General features: G+C 43.5%; 3 protein-coding genes across 3 annotated transcripts in view; 1 reads left to right on the top strand and 2 right to left on the bottom strand.

Moving 5' to 3' along the window:
* The first annotated feature begins 185 nt into the window (after nucleotides 1-185).
* Nucleotides 186-10018, top strand: LOC124279878 (sterol carrier protein 2-like). The gene is given in 6 exon segments (XM_046715751.1): nucleotides 186-297; nucleotides 3743-3862; nucleotides 5992-6219; nucleotides 6579-7318; nucleotides 7321-7360; nucleotides 8745-10018. Coding segments are annotated over 5 exon segments (1278 nt in total). The 5' UTR covers nucleotides 186-297; nucleotides 3743-3756; the 3' UTR covers nucleotides 8909-10018.
* Nucleotides 10019-11297: 1279 nt separating this feature from the next.
* On the bottom strand, nucleotides 11298-13830 carry LOC124279876 (cysteine-rich, acidic integral membrane protein-like). The gene is made up of 7 exons (XM_046715749.1): nucleotides 13073-13830; nucleotides 12863-13027; nucleotides 12544-12795; nucleotides 12404-12511; nucleotides 11957-12298; nucleotides 11493-11816; nucleotides 11298-11402 (listed from the first exon to the last, which is right to left on the bottom strand). Exons 2-7 carry the CDS (start codon nucleotides 12971-12973, stop codon nucleotides 11298-11300), a joined length of 1242 nt encoding a protein of 413 aa, XP_046571705.1. The 5' UTR covers nucleotides 12974-13027; nucleotides 13073-13830.
* A 40-nt stretch (nucleotides 13831-13870) lies between these two features.
* The window catches only part of LOC124279877 (tubulin polyglutamylase TTLL7-like), a 39854-nt gene continuing 37321 nt past the window's right edge, over nucleotides 13871-16403 (bottom strand). Inside the window, 2 exon segments of the mRNA XM_046715750.1 lie at nucleotides 13871-15442; nucleotides 16040-16243. Coding sequence (XP_046571706.1) covers nucleotides 15337-15442; nucleotides 16040-16243 — 310 coding nt within the window. The 3' untranslated portion in view covers nucleotides 13871-15336.

Raw genomic sequence — 16403 nt, 5'->3', positions numbered from 1 at the left:
CCGGAATCTGAAAACGAAATTATGTATATAAATAAACAATTCATACATTCTAAATCTCTTTATGCGTATATACATATTTCATCAGCATCTTTACGAAACATACTAATGTTAACAATAATAGCAATGGTATTTACGATACTTATCATATTTTCATTTCGATTTAAATCTCCGGACATAGTGTTGGATGTGTCATGAAAACAAATGGGCATGATGTTGGGTGTTTGACAGGGTAGAGAGTTCTTGTTTTGGACTTTGATCAGCCTTGGCACATCGTTGAACTTTGGAACTCTCATATAGGTAAGTGTTTTAACATGTTTCGTTAATTGTATCTGAACATACTGAAAGACATATTATACTTCTAAAAATGCGCTCAGTATAAGAGCCGCATTTTTGTATGTGTTTCAGGTAGCCATGCACCGTGATCTAAATTTTAGTTGGGTCGGTCTGTTTGAACTAATAATATAAAAAGAATGAAAAATGTTCAAATCAACATCATAAAAAAAAAGACAAAAATATTGGTAACTTTGGTTCTGTTTCATTGTCTCAGATTAAGAGTTGGGAAATGTGCATCTGGAAAAGAAGAAAAGACCTGTCTTCAAAACAATATTCTATTTTCTCTATATTTAGGAAATAAAAAAAGATATTCAACAAAATCGTTTTATTGTCAAACTGCTGATTTTGAATCCATAACACAGATTTCACTGCAAGCAAAAGCACCAGAGAACATCAAAGAAAGACACCTAGGCCATTTAAATGTTTCTTTATTCTTTAATATATCCCGGTGTCAGGGGTTTTCGACGATGTAAGACAAAAACGTAATTTTTATCCTGTAATATCATTTAAAGTTTTTATTTTACTAACCTCGAGTGATAAAGGATATATTCATCTATTTCACACAAAAGTATCAAGTGTTTCCTACAAAAATAGCGTTGATGACATCGTATCGGCGAAACAGTGGCCGCTTGTAACATCCGGGTATTTTGTATGGGTTTTTGACGATGAGCCATACTTTTTGCTCCGCACTGCGAGGGAGTGTTGTGATCACGTGGCTTCCTATTTATATATTGCCTGTCACCAGCAGACGACTGATCTTACTGAATTTTCGCTTGCTATTTTTTGTTATAAAGGCAACGGATTTTGCATCTGAAGTGGTATTAACGATCTCGGGTAAATAATATTGATGTTTGTTTGCTTTTTATATAACTTTACTTCCCAATTTCCATTGTCAATAAAACTTCTCAGGATAGCGACTGGGCACCCGCCCTACCAGTGAAACTGTTTGTGCACTCCGATCGCACACGTACTCACCCGATATAGCGCTAGCAATGTAATCGTCGAAATCACCAGAACGTCTAATTCAGCTCGTATTGGGATACTAAGCAGCAAAAGAAACGTCAGTTTGTAATTTTCCTTTGCAAAAACGGATAACTGTAAACTCATTTAATGTTTTGATTGTATATTTTTGACAACATCTCCAACTTTATCAGCAAAGACATTCCTTCCCAAACTCAGAATGGAACCCAGGAAATGGTCTAAAAAAATGCAACCTGATCTTGGAGATGGTACGGTGTTCTCCATGCTTTTCATGCAACTCATGCTGCACATGCTGTTCACAAGGACCAGTCCTATAAAATGCATCCCCAAACCTGGTTGAAACATTCACATTACAACGTCAACAGGATGCCGCGACTCACGACAGCTCAGAGGAACCAGGCGCTAGGAAGACTTGAAGCTGGCCACACTGCACAAGCTGTTGCCAATCACTTCCAGGTCAACGTTCGGACCATCTACAGGCTGCAGCAACATTTCCGGGCCACCAACACCACAAATGATCGCCGCCGTACTTGCAGACCAAGGGTGACCACAAGACAACAAGACCATCATGTTGTGCGACAGCATGTACAGAATCCCTTCATGCAGGTATCCGAAACAGCACGCCAGACAGTGGGAACACACGGAAGACCAATCAGAACTGATACAATACACCGACAGCGGGAACCTCTATTGCCGTAGACCTTACCGTGGACCTATCCTCACCCTTCGTCATCACCATGAATGTCTACAGTTTGCCCTACAACACCAAAACTGGCGGTACTGGCAATGGAGAACTGTTCTGTTCACAGATGAGAGTCGGTACTGCGTATCAACTGCAGATGGCAGAACAAGAATATGGCGACGACGTGGCCAGCGTTACGCAGACCAATGTGTTATGGAAAGAGACTCACAGGGAGGTGCAAGCATCATGGTATGGGGTGGAATAGGAACCAGAGAGTGGGTCCTGTGGTGTTCCAGAACCTTGGTCCAGGGAGAGGAGGCGGCATCACAGCAGTACGCTACATCGACCAAGCTCTCAGACCCCACATCATACCACGTTTCGCACGTCACCGGAACAACATTTTCCATCATGATAACGCCCGGGCCCATACTGCCAGAGCTACACGGGACTTCCTACAGCAGAACGGTGTCAACATTATGCAGTAGCCAGCCCTTAGTCCTGATTTGAACCCAATTGAATATCTTTGGGATGAAATTCAGAGGAGACTGAATAATGTCATACCAAGGCTGAACACAGCCGATTTATTGTGCCAGGCCTTTCTCAGAATGTGGTTCCAGGTGCCAATGGCCTTCATCAATCGATTGGTGCACTCCATGCATAGACGCTGTGGTGCAGTTATTGCCGCTCATGGTGGTCACACTAGATACTGAAGTCAAGAGTTCACTTAATGTCATGGAATTGTGCTGAGTTATTCATTGATGCCAGGATATTGTACACAAAAAATGTTTTTGATCCACTTATTATGTCCATTTCTGTAATGATTTGATTACAGTGCCTATCTAATTTTGAATTCGTACTTGCTGCTGAGTATATATGATAGTGTATCAATAAATGAAATGTAAAGAAAGAAAAATGTTAATACCTAGTACTTAACCTTCCTGTGAATGTTGACTTGTCCGGCTGTACTGACAGCCTTCATCCCAGGTCTCACACAGGAAGGAAGCTGTTGAATCAGTAGTCGGGAGCCTCGGAGTTCGAGCAACCAGAGTCACAGAAAAAACAGGAGCTTTAAAGTTTTTTATTGGTGAGATGCCCAAATTACAGTTGATGGGGAAATAAGAAACACAGAGAGATAGTTATCCAGAAATTGTGTCTACTTTGAAAATACCAATTCTACCAGAATATTGAAAATATTTATTTACTGTTTTTTGTCCGTGTTTCAAATCCTAGCATGGGACTCGGAAATGCTATGGCCACTGCATTAGCGTCCAACGTGTGACTGAGCATGTTTATATGAAATTTGAGCAAAATAAGTCTCAGTACCCTGCTATGCGGCCCAGGATGTGCCTTCTGATGACAGGGAGTATGTAGCAGGGCGTGGGGTCATCACACAGATGACATCTTTACCTTGTCAGCTTGCTGACGGGTTAACCTCTTTGGTCATGTGGATAAAGCGTCCAACTTTGGATCAGAAGGTCCGTGGTTTGAATCCCAGCATTGGACTCGGAAAAGAACCAGTCATTCTCTCATTAAGTTCAAGCTGATCGCCTTTCATTGAGAGATTGCTACATGACACAATGCTGGCTATCATTCACTTAATGGTGTACAGCTGGAACAGCTTGGTCAAAGCAGTCACATATGACCAGAGCAACGATGCCAATACATTTAAGGATTTTCCAGCAAATAATATTAATTTCAGCCCAGTAATTATCACGTCCTATGTCTTTTCGTCTTATTTTTGTGCAGGTGAGTGTGAAAAGATGCCGACCAATGGGAGCCCAGCATATGTTGTGGGCGTGGGGATGACCAAGTTCCACAAGCCCCTCAGCAAGCAGTGGGACTACCCTGATATGGCCAGGGAGGCAGGTACGAGCTGACTAGCACTGTAACACATTGAAGACTCACACCATCAAAGTGTCACATTGAAGACACACCATCACTGTAACACATTGTAGACACACCATCACTGTAACACATTGTAGACACACATCGCTGTATTGTAGACACACACCATCACTGTAACACATTGTAGACACACACGATCACTGTAACACATTGTAGACACACATTGTAGAGACACACATGATCACTGTAACACATTGTAACACATTGTAGACTGTAACACCATCACTGTAACACATTGTAGACACACACCATCAGACACACACCATCACTGTAACACATTGTAGACACACACCATCACTGTAACACATTGTAGACACACACCATCACTGTAACACATTGTAGACACACACCATCACTGTAACACATTGAAGACACACACCATCACTGTAACACATTGTAGACACACACACCATCACTGTAGACACACACCAACACATTGTAGACACACACCATCACTGTAACACATTGTAGACACACACACACACCATCACACACATTGTAAGACACACACCATCACTGTAACACATTGTAGACACACACATCATCATAACACATTGTAGACACACACCATCACTGTAACACATTGTGAAGACACACACCATCACTGTAACACATTGTACACACACCATCACTGTAACACATTGTAGACACACACCATCACTGTAACACATTGTAGACACACACCATCACTGTAACACATTGTAGTAACACACATGTGTAGACACACACCATCACTGTAACACATTGAAGACACACACCATCACTGTAACACATTGTAGACACACCATCACTAACACATTGTAGACACACACCATCACTGTAACACATTGTAGACACACACCATCACTGTAACACATTGTAGACACACACCATCACTGTAACACATTGTAGACACACACCATCACTGTAACACATTGTAGACACACACACACCATCATTGTAACACATTGAGACACACACCATCACTAACACACAGACACACCATCACTGTAACACATTGTAGACACACACCATCACTGTAACACATTGTAGACACACCATCACTGTAACACATTGTAGACACACACCATCACTGTAACACATTGTAGACACACACCATCACTGTAACACATTGTAGACACACACCATCACTGTAACACATTGTAGACACACACCATCACTGTAACACATTGTAGACACACACCATCACTGTAACACATTGTAGACACACACCATCACTGTAACACATTGTAGACACACCATCACTGTAACACATTGTAGACACACACCATCACTGTAACACATTGTAGACACACACCATCACTGTAACACATTGTAGACACACACCATCACTGTAACACATTGTAGACACACACCATCACTGTAACACATTGTAGACACACACCATCATCACTAACACATTGTAGACCACACACCATCTGTAACACATTGTAGACACACCATCACTGTAACAACAGACACACACCATTGTAGATTGTAGACACACACCATCACTAACACATTGTAGACACACACCATCACTGTAACACATTGTAGACACACACCATCACTGTAACACATTGTAGACACACCATCACTGTAACACATTGTAGACACACACCATCACTGTAACACATTGTAGACACACCATCACTGTAACACATTGTAGACACACACATCACTGTAACACACCACACACACCATCACACATTGTAGACACACACCATCACTGTAACACATTGTAGACACACACCATCACTGTAACACATTGTAACACATTGTAGAGACACACCATCACTGTAACACATTGTAGACACACACCATCACTGTAACACATTGTAGACACACACCATCACTGTAACACATTGTAGACACACCATCACTGTAACACTTTGTAGACACACCATCACTGTAACACATTGTAGACACACACCATCACTGTAACACATTGTAGACACACACCATCACTGTAACACATTGTAGACACACCATCACTGTAACACATTGTAGACACACACCATCACTGTAACACATTGTAGACACACACCATCACTGTATCAACGAAACACTATAGTCTATACACACTATCACTTTGTCTTGACTGCCTTCAGGTGCAGCTGCACTGAGTGACGCCGGTATTCCCTATAACAAGGTGAAGGCTGTGGTTGCCAGCTACTGCTATGGTGAGCCGACCAGTGGACAGCGGGCAGTGTACGAGCTTGGTCTCAGCGGTGTTCCTGTGTTCAATGTCAACAACAACTGTTCCTCAGGGTCCACTGCTCTCATGCTGGCACGGCGTCTGGTACAGAGCGGGGTGGAGGACTGTGTGATGGCCCTCGGTGAGTTCTCACACATTTATGTGTCATCTCACATCACAAGGTTTCTTCGTCCTTTCCCTAGCTGGCATCAGATAATTCCTATGTTTATGGCAGTTGGTACATTGTTGACATTTGCAAGAAATCCATTGTTCAGGACTTCAAGAATTGTAATTGGTTAGTGTGTGTTCAGATTCTTATCATCTATTATCTGCAAATACACAGGTCTGTTCATCAGTTCCAGTCTGCAATCATACACTATGTGGCTCTATCATTCCTTCACTCACTCAATCACTTACTCCCTCCCTCTCTTTCACTCACTCGGTCAAGTGATGAAACTTTCCGACAAATATCAAGAAGTGATCGATGTTATCATCCTACAGGGTTTGAGAAGATGGAGGGTGGATTGTCTGAGCGCTACACTGACCGAACATCACCCGTGGGGCGACACATGGACCACATGGTGAGTCTCGGAGCGACACCTGGTGTCATCCAGCCCAGCATGAACAACATGACGTCGGATGTTATCAAACTTTTTGCATACGCAGCCAGAGAATACATGCAGAGGTACCCCGGTGTCACGGTGGAGGACCTAGTCGACATTGCATACAAAAACAGGAAACATGGCCTCAACAACCCCTACGCATCGCTGCCCAAGCTGCCGCCTAAGGATGTGATTCGCCAGAAGATGATGCTGTGTTACCCACTGACCATGGGGATGACAGCACCCACAGCAGACGGCAGCGCGGCGGCGGCCATTGTATGCAGTGAGTCCTTCATGAAGGCAAACAAGCTTCAGGACAAGGCTGTAGAGATCATTGCACAGCACATGGTCACAGATCTCCCCTCCTCCTTCGAGAAGAGCTACATCGACCTGTCTGGAGTCGGAATGGCAAGAACAGCAGCAGAGCGTTGTTATGCCGACAGTGGGCTGCGACCTGGAGACGTGGATGTGCTTGAGGTCCATGATTGCTTCTCCAGTAATGAGCTGCTAATGTACGAGGCTCTACAGCTTGCTCTTCCCGGCCGGGGCTCGGACCTCATCAGGAACTCATCATGGAGGAGGAATACAAATGGAGGAGATGTCTGTGTCCTGAATGACCGCTGGGTTGTGAATCCCTCAGGGGGGGGCTGGAGTCCAAGGGCCATCCTATTGGGGCTACAGGTGAGACAGTTTGACAGTAAAGGTGGAAAGTATTGTGTGAGAGATATGTTCTTTGAAATGTTGTACACTCCTTCATCTCAGTATTTGTTATGTATCAAATCAGTCTGAAACTATGAACTGCTGAGTATCATTGTAGTAGCATTAGGATGGGGTTACTTCTGACATGAACCACAAAGCCACTGAGATGTGAGGTGATGGATTTCAGTACAATATATGCAATAAAGAAACGAGCCAGGTCGGTGTGACCTGAGCTGCTGCATACAATTAATTACAAAGCACAGGTGACACAGCCTGTGTCTGCATCATCTTAGATATATGAAACACAGCCGGTGTCTGCATCATCTTAGATACATGAAACACAGCCGGTGTCTGCATCATCTTAGATACATGAAACACAGCCGGTGTCTACATCATCTTAGATATATGAAACACAGCCGGTGTCTGCATCATCTTAGATATATGAAACACAGCCGGTGTCTGCATCATCTTAGATATATGAAACACAGCTGGTGTCTGCATCATCTTAGATATATGAAACACAGCCGGTGACTGCATCATCTTATGATATATGAAACACAGCCGGTGACTGCATCATCATTTAGATATATGAAACACAGTGCCGGTGTCTGCATCATCTTAGATACATGAAACACAGCCGGTGGTTACACATCATCTTAGATATATGAAACACAGCTGGTGTGAGCATCATCTTAGATATATGATAAAATGGTTAGATCTAGATATATGAAACACAGCCGGTGACTGCATCATCTTAGATATATGAAACACAACCAACTTTTAAATCATCTTAGATATATGAAACACACATGTTTGCATCATCTTAGATATATGAAACACAGCCGGTGTCTGCATCATCTTAGATATATGAAACACAGCCGTGTTTAGATAGAAACACTTGATTGGCATAAAGTTGACTGCCACTTTAATCTGATGAGATTTGAAGTATGTTATTTTTCCAGAGAAAGTGGTAGAAAATGGTGGGTGGTGTTTTGTCAGATCTTCTGAACTTTAACTTGAGATAGTGTTTGGATGACTTGACAGTCCTGATAACTGTATGTGTTGATATTGACAACCTGCTTGTCTTGACCTTCAGATAACTGAGAGAATTCAGTGTATTGTATAGTCCCTGGGACATAACTCCGAGAACTCAGTATATTGCATAGTCCCTGGGACATAATGCAGACTCAGCGTCATCATATTTTGCCAATCAGAAATATGTTAGGCTGATCTGACGTGATGTTTAAAGGAATGTAGACAAAATGCTGGTTTACCATTGTCAGTCACCAGGCCCGCTACACTGCCATGAGTATATTCAGTCATTTACCTTGAAGCCAGTGTTTGAATATTACCTTGTTCTGTTCAGGTCTGGCACAGTGTGCCGAGTTGTCATGGCAACTACGAGGGGAGGCTGGGAAACGCCAGGTGGATGGAGCACGGGTTGCTATGCAACACAACTTCGGCATCGGTGGTGCTGCAGTGGTGACGATGTACAGGAAATACGGGCAGCAGTTCTCATCCAAGCTGTGACACAGAGGCACAGAGGGGGCACAACACTGGGAGATGATTCTAATGAAGTGCTGGTATGTTATCATAACGTGTTTCTATTGATGGTATTTTAAATACTGATGTGGATGAGAAATGTTGGGTGTACTTTTGTAATTTGATCAGTGTTGCTCGACCTCCACAAAATCTGTGTCAGAGACAATAGTCAGGAATATTTAACTACCTCTAGTTACTACCTAAATGTGGTTTAGACATATTTTTATTTCACCAAGCAGAAACCTGGATAGGTGAACAAGCCTTGTGGCTTATATAACCGCCGCTACCTCAAATGTTACTTCTCTTGTAGACTTGGTCAAGTCTGTGGCAGTTCATTTACCTCAAAGAATATTTAATCATTGGAGACAACCCGTGACATAAGATTGGCACTGTCATGGCTACCTGAAGACTGATTAATTCTGCTCGGTTGTCCGATTCCTGACACACATCTCCAGGTCATGGGAGGACCTTGCTGGAGTACAGACGTACAGATAAGTTGCGTATCTGGGCAAATTACACAAATATTGATGTAAAAACTCCATTCCTGTTAAGTCTTATGCTTACAAGTACGGTTGAATCTTTGTAAATACTCATCAAATTTGATCTTACAAATTTGATCTTGTGCGTACACACAAGAATGTCAAATCACCTGTGATATGTTCATCTCTTAAAGCAGACCAATTGCCCTTGTGTATTTGTTATATACTTTAGCATAGCTGGTGATAACAGACATTATCATACAGAAATAATTCATTGTTTGATCGGCATTCTCGAAGTTGGTGAGTCAACAAATGAAACATACAACTTTATGGATGACAACTTCTGGTTTATTTGCGTTGAGCGACGTTTCGATGTAGATTCTTATATCGTAATCAAGCTTGAGGCATGTAGGCATTAGTAGACTTGAAACATCGCTCAACGCAAATAAACCAGAAGTTGTCATCCATAAAGTTGTATGTTTCATTTGCAGAAATATTTCATTACTGGAAATACTACGATCAGTGTGGTCCAAGACCAAGCAATGAGTATACATGTTGCTGTTTGTGATTGGGGTCTGACAGATGAAAATAAACTTTCACAGTCAGTGAACAACTTTTATATTTATTTGGAGTTTTTTTATGAATTTCTGACAATACGCTTGTGTCTATAATTAGCCATCTTGAAAAGTACCTCTGGAAACTTGGCCCATCGGTTAGGTCTACTAATGCATACAGGGAATGGTAGGGAATAATAGCTACAAAATTTGTTGTGACAGCGATACGCTTACCTGCACACAAGTGGACTGTACTAGTTAGTGTGCACTAATGCCTACAATGGGATTAGGGGAGTAGAAGGCAAAGAGCAATTAGTAGAGGCTATGCTCCATCTCACACGATTAGATTGAAGGGTAGAAAAACATATTGAGGGATAAAACAAAGTGAGAAGGAAATGTTTAATTTATTGAGAGAGATTATTCTTATTGTAATATATGATTTGTAATAAATGATTTTCAAGAAATGAAAATGATGATATGATTAAATCTTATAAAATGTCATTTAAAAGTCTGTGTTTTGTACTCCCTGTAGGCATCAGTGCACAATGAAGTGGGACCTACTGTGAAAGGGTAGAGGCAGTACAATGTGTATCCACTGGTGCGTAAAATTGTTTATTTAAGACTGTAGGCGTTCTTCCCTGTAGGCATTAGTAGACTCCACCGGCCCATCAGTATTTGAATGCAATCCAGTTAAACTGGCTGGAGTAGCAGTGAAAAACAACAAAACACATCAGTGAAAATAAGTTGATTTATTAAAGTCTTAGAACTGAGAAGCATGGCCGGTGTTGCTCTCAGCACATGCACGGAAGCCAGCCTAGTTCCCTGGCTTTGCTGCTGTACTGATGTTACAGTTAGGGCTGACCTTACACTGATCGCTGACAGAACACTGGGTGCTGACCTTACACTGATCGCTGGCCTTACACTGATCGCTGGCAGAACACAGAGTGCTGGGCTTACACTGGTCGCTGGCCTTACACTGATCGCTGGCAGAACACAGAGTGCTGGCAGAACACTGATAAGCTGGCCTTTACACTGATCGCTGGCCTTACACTGATCGCTGGCAGAACACAGAGTGCTGGGCTTACACTGGTCGCTGGCCTTACACTGATCGCTGGCAGAACACAGAGTGCTGGCCTTACACTGATCGCTGGCAGAACACAGAGTGCTGGCCTTACACTGATTGCTGGCCTTACACTGATTGCTGGCAGAACACTGAGTGCTGGCCTTACTGCCTACACTGATCGGGCTAGAACACAGGTGCTGACCTTACACTGATCGCTGGCAGAACACAGAGTGCTGGCCTTACTTACTTACTGATCGCTGGCAGAACACAGAGTGCTGACCTTACAGATTGCTGGCAGAACACAGAGTGCTGGCCTTACACTGATCGCTGGCAGAACACAGAGTGCTGACCTTACACTGATCGCTGGCAGAACACAGAGTGCTGACCTTACACTGATCGCTGGCAGAACACAGAGTGCTGGACCTTTACTGATCGCTGGCCTTACACTGATCGCTGGCAGAACACAGAGTGCTGACCTTACACTGATCGCTGGCAGAACACAGAGTGCTGGCCTTACACTGATCGCTGGCAGAACACAGAGTGCTGGCCTTACACTGATCGCTGGCAGAACACAGAGTGCTGGCCTTACAGTAAGGGCTGACCTTACACTGATCGCTGGCAGAACACAGAGTGCTGGCCTTACACTGATCGCTGGCAGAACACAGAGTGCTGGCCTTACACTGATCGCTGGCAGAACACAGAGTGCTGGCCTTACACTGATCGCTGGCAGAACACAGAGTGCTGGCCTTACACTGATCGCTGGCAGAACACAGGGTGCTGGCCTTACAGTAAGGGCTGACCTTACACTGATCGCTGGCAGAACACTGGGTGCTGGCCTTACAGTAAGGGCTGACCTTACACTGATCGCTGGCAGAACACAGAGTGCTGGCTTACACATAAGGGCTGGCAGAACACTGAGTGCTGACCTTACAGGGCTGACCTTACACTGATCGCTGGCAGAACACAGAGTGCTGACCTTACACTGATCGCTGGCAGAACACAGAGTGCTGGCCTTACACTGATCGCTGGCAGAACACAGAGTGCTGGCCTTACACTGATCGCTGGCAGAACACAGAGTGCTGGCCTTACACTGATCGCTGGCAGAACACTGGGTGCTGGCCTTACAGTAAGGGCTGACCTTACACTGATCGCTGGCAGAACACTGGGTGCTGGCCTTACAGTAAGGGCTGACCTTACACTGATCGCTGGCAGAACACTGGGTGCTGGCCTTACAGTAAGGGCTGACCTTACACTGATCGCTGGCAGAACACAGAGTGCTGGCCTTACAGTAAGGGCTGACCTTACACTGATCGCTGGCAGAACAGGTGCTGGCCTTACACTGATCGCTGGCAGAACACTGGGTGCTGGCCTTACAGTAAGGGCTGACCTTACACTGATCGCTGGCAGAACACAGAGTGCTGACCTTACACTGATCGCTGGCAGAACACAGAGTGCTGGCCTTACACTGATCGCTGGCAGAACACAGAGTGCTGACCTTACACTGATCGCTGGCAGCAGAGTGCTGACCTTACACTGATCGCTGGCAGAACACTGAGTGCTGGCCTTACAGTAAGGGCTGACCTTACACTGATCGCTGGCAGAACACAGAGTGCTGGCCTTACACTGATCGCTGGCAGAACACTGGGTGCTGGCCTTACAGTAAGGGCTGACCTTACACTGATCGCTGGCAGAACACAGAGTGCTGGCCTTACACTGATCGCTGGCAGAACACAGAGTGCTGGCCTTACACTGATCGCTGGCAGAACACAGAGTGCTGACCTTACACAGAGTGCAGCTTACAGTAACACTGACCTACACTGATCGCTGGCAGAACATAAGGGCTGACCTTACACTGATCGCTGGCAGAACAATGAGTGCTGACCTTACACTGGGTGCTGGCCTTAAACTGAGTGCTAGCAGTACATACCAAAGAAACTAGGCTGGGAGTGTGGGCCATGTAAACTGGAAACAACCATCACCAGCTCTCAGAATCACCATTCAGAGGACGGATATACACATTGTATCATTACATATCAGAGGAAGTATGTAGACGGATGTACACATATTGTATCATTACATATCAGAGGACGGATGTACACATATTGTATCATCACAAATCAGAGAACCGATTTGCACACATTGTATCACAGTCTACGCAGTAACAAGTAGCAACAATGTACACAACAGAACGAATACCCTTGACAATAGACCAGATGTCATGTTGTTGGTTACAATATGCCACTATGTATATATATAACACACCACATGTTGTGAATGTATCTACTGTTTGACTGAAGCATGTCAGCCAATATTCTGGCAGTTCCTGTCTTTGTCAGTGCTTCTTGGGTGCACCATGATGGCACAACGTTACACATCATAAATGTTAAAATAACTCTGCCCTAAAAGTGAGCCTTCAACAAACCCCCAATTTGTACAAAACAATTCTTTCTTACAAAACTGCCCAATAGATAGTTCATGTAAACTATGAAAGTATACTCCAACAGATTTTGTATGTGTGAAAAGTAAGTAAGTAGTAAAGTGGAAAGCCATAATACGTGATATTTAGCATATTGTAATTGTAAAAATATATCAAGAATCATCAAATATTGGAGAAACGTGAGGATAAATATTTCAGTTACACATTTCTTATTACATTTCACACTAGAGTGAACCAGTTAGCCCATGTTTACGGAGATAATAGTTAAAGGCACAATGTCGCGTTTTTTCGACAATATTTTGGCCTATATTTTATATATTGGGGGCATTTGCCCTCAATTTAGCTTCCTGTTGATGCTTGGTGGTTGGGGTAGCCTAGTGGTTGGACCGCAGGGTTCGATTCCCCACATGGGCACAATGTGTTAAGCCCATTTCTGGTGTCCCCCACCGTGATATTGCTGGAATATTGCTAAAAGCGGTGTAAAACTTAACTCAGTCAGTCCTGTTGATGCAAAATAACACTTATTATCCCTTTCAACTTGCCTGAAATCAATAATTGAAACTTCGAGGCGAACTGCTTCCAACCAGAAATAATGTTCGGTCGGTATTGGGCACGAGAGTCAATTTAATGCAACGTTACATTAATTCATCCAAACTCTCTTACTAGTATTTAATATTGTAATATAAATACATAATTTTTGGGGAGAATACATTATATGGTAGCTTCCCTGAGGCCCTGATAGTATTATTGAGAGAAATGCATTTGTGTATTTTTAGAGAAATGTGGTGTGACATTGTGCCTTTAAATGTCATGTAGTATTTTCTAGAAGTGGAAACTTGATACAGTGATACAGTACACCAGGTTCCTACACTGACTCAGTTCACCTCCAGGTGCACGTGAAGGTCACAAGATGTCTGTCTAGTACTACAACAATTGTGGTGACAAGATCAGTACATGTGACTAGACACTATACAGGTATCAAGATTAGTAGTGTTTAATGTACAAAGTAATCAGAAACAGCTACCTACTTCAGACATTATTACAGGAAGATATATATATATATATATATATTTATATATTTACACAAAGCATACTCATGCTACCTAATACTTTCAGGAGTAAAGGGATTTCATAAATGTCAGTAATGCTGTCTTGTACATGGTTAGAATCAAGCACTATCAGAGCAGACAATATACAAGCTGGCTCCTTGCATGAAACAATATACAAGTTGGCTCCTTGGATGAAACAATATACAAGTTGGCTCCTCATATAAAAGAACAAACAAGCTGGCTGCCCTCGTATAAAACAATATACAAGTTGGCGCCTCGTATAAAACAATATACAAGTTGTATAAAGCCATACAAGCATCGTATAAAACAACATACAAGCTGGCTCCTCATATAAAACATACTAGCTGGCTCCTTGTATGAAACAACATACAAGCTGGCTCTTCGTATAGGACAATATACAAGTTGGCGACTAATTACAAAACACTTGTATATGTTTCAATACATTTCAGCGTTCCAGCTGAACAATTCTACATGTGTTCTGGGTGCAAGAATGAGCAAGTTACAATGTCCAAAATTAGCCAAAACAAAAATAAAGATCCCCACTTATAGTTTGACGACTAAAATTGTTGTAATGTGTACCTCAGGACAACATACGTGTCTGGAGCTAGAAAGAGTAAGTAAAACTAAATCAGAAACACAATCAGCTGACTACTTGTGTCCCATGTAGATGCCAGCAGTAGTCCAGTAGTATACCAGTCAGTTGTGATGATGAGCTGGGGTACATGGTGCTACAGACTACAATGTTACATCTGGACGGCTACATCTACGTGGCTACGTCGGGCCTCAGACATCACATGATCCCAGGTGGGGATGTCACGACCCCATGCCCTCGGCCCTGTTGTAGAGCTTGGAGTAACGCTGACTGAAGGTGTGTGGGTTCCAGGTGGCTGGTGGCCTCACATCCTGACTGGCGATAAACCTGAGTGAGTGAGTGAGTGAGTTGTACTTGAAATCAGTTTGAAAAGTACAGGGTTACATTAAATAATACAATCACAATTCTAAGTTAAAAGTATGAAACACACCCACACCCACATTCACACCCACTCCCACTCCACATTCACACCCACATCCACTCCCACATTCACACCCATACCTACATTCATACCTCCATTCACATCCTCTCCCACATTCACATCCACTCCCACATTCACACCCATACCTACATTCATACCTCCATTCACATCCTCTCCCACATTCACACCCATACCTACATTTATACCTCCATTCACATCCTCTCCCACATTCACATCCACTCCCACATTCACACCCATACCTACATTCATACCTCCATTCACATCCTCTCCCACATTCACATCCACTCTCACTCCCACATTCACTCCCAGATCCACACCCACACCCCCATTCACATTCACACCCCCATTCACATTCACACCCACATCTTCATCCACACCCACATCTACATTCACACCCACATCTACATTCACACCCACATCCACACCCCCACATCCACACCCTCACATCACCATCACCATCTCTGACCCCTCCCACCACTCACCCATTGCTTGTAGGCTGTGACACTGTGGCCGGCTCCTCACTCTCACTAGAGGGCACTGTCTGTGTTGTTGCTTTTGCCTCAGCAGCGAACTGGTAGACGATTAGGAGACAGTCCCGACACAGCTGAACGATCCGCCGGCAACAGTTCAACTCTGCCTCACTGATGTTCTCTGAACTCTTGTTGAATATTGTTTCCCACGAATTGCTGTCAAAGTACAGAAACAACTGATCTCACGCAGCTCTCAGCGGCATCCAGCCATCTTAGAGACCGTTCATAATTTATAGCTAGGGGTGTGGGTGGGGTGATGATGATTTTTGGGGGTGGTCATCAATTTTGTACACACATACCAGGGGGTCAGCAATTT

The sequence above is a fragment of the Haliotis rubra genome, unplaced genomic scaffold (genome assembly GCF_003918875.1).
Source record: "Haliotis rubra isolate DU_JTF1 unplaced genomic scaffold, ASM391887v1 Scf258, whole genome shotgun sequence".
Classification (NCBI taxonomy): domain Eukaryota; kingdom Metazoa; phylum Mollusca; class Gastropoda; order Lepetellida; family Haliotidae; genus Haliotis; species Haliotis rubra.
The sequence above is the reverse complement of the archived record's forward strand: the minus strand, read 5'-3'. Positions and strand labels throughout refer to the sequence as shown.

Coding starts and splice junctions, on each gene's coding strand:
- LOC124279876 (XM_046715749.1), bottom strand. CDS start 12,973: ATGGCCCACACTCCCAGCCTAGTTTCTTTGGTATGTACTGCTAGCACT. Junction 12,796..12,862: donor CTGCCAGCGATCAGTGTAAG/GTCAGCCCTTAT, acceptor ACTCTGTGTAAG/GTCAGCACTCTGTGTTCTGC. Junction 12,299..12,403: donor CTGCCAGCGATCAGTGTAAG/GTCAGCCCTTAC, acceptor CCTTACTGTAAG/GCCAGCACTCTGTGTTCTGC.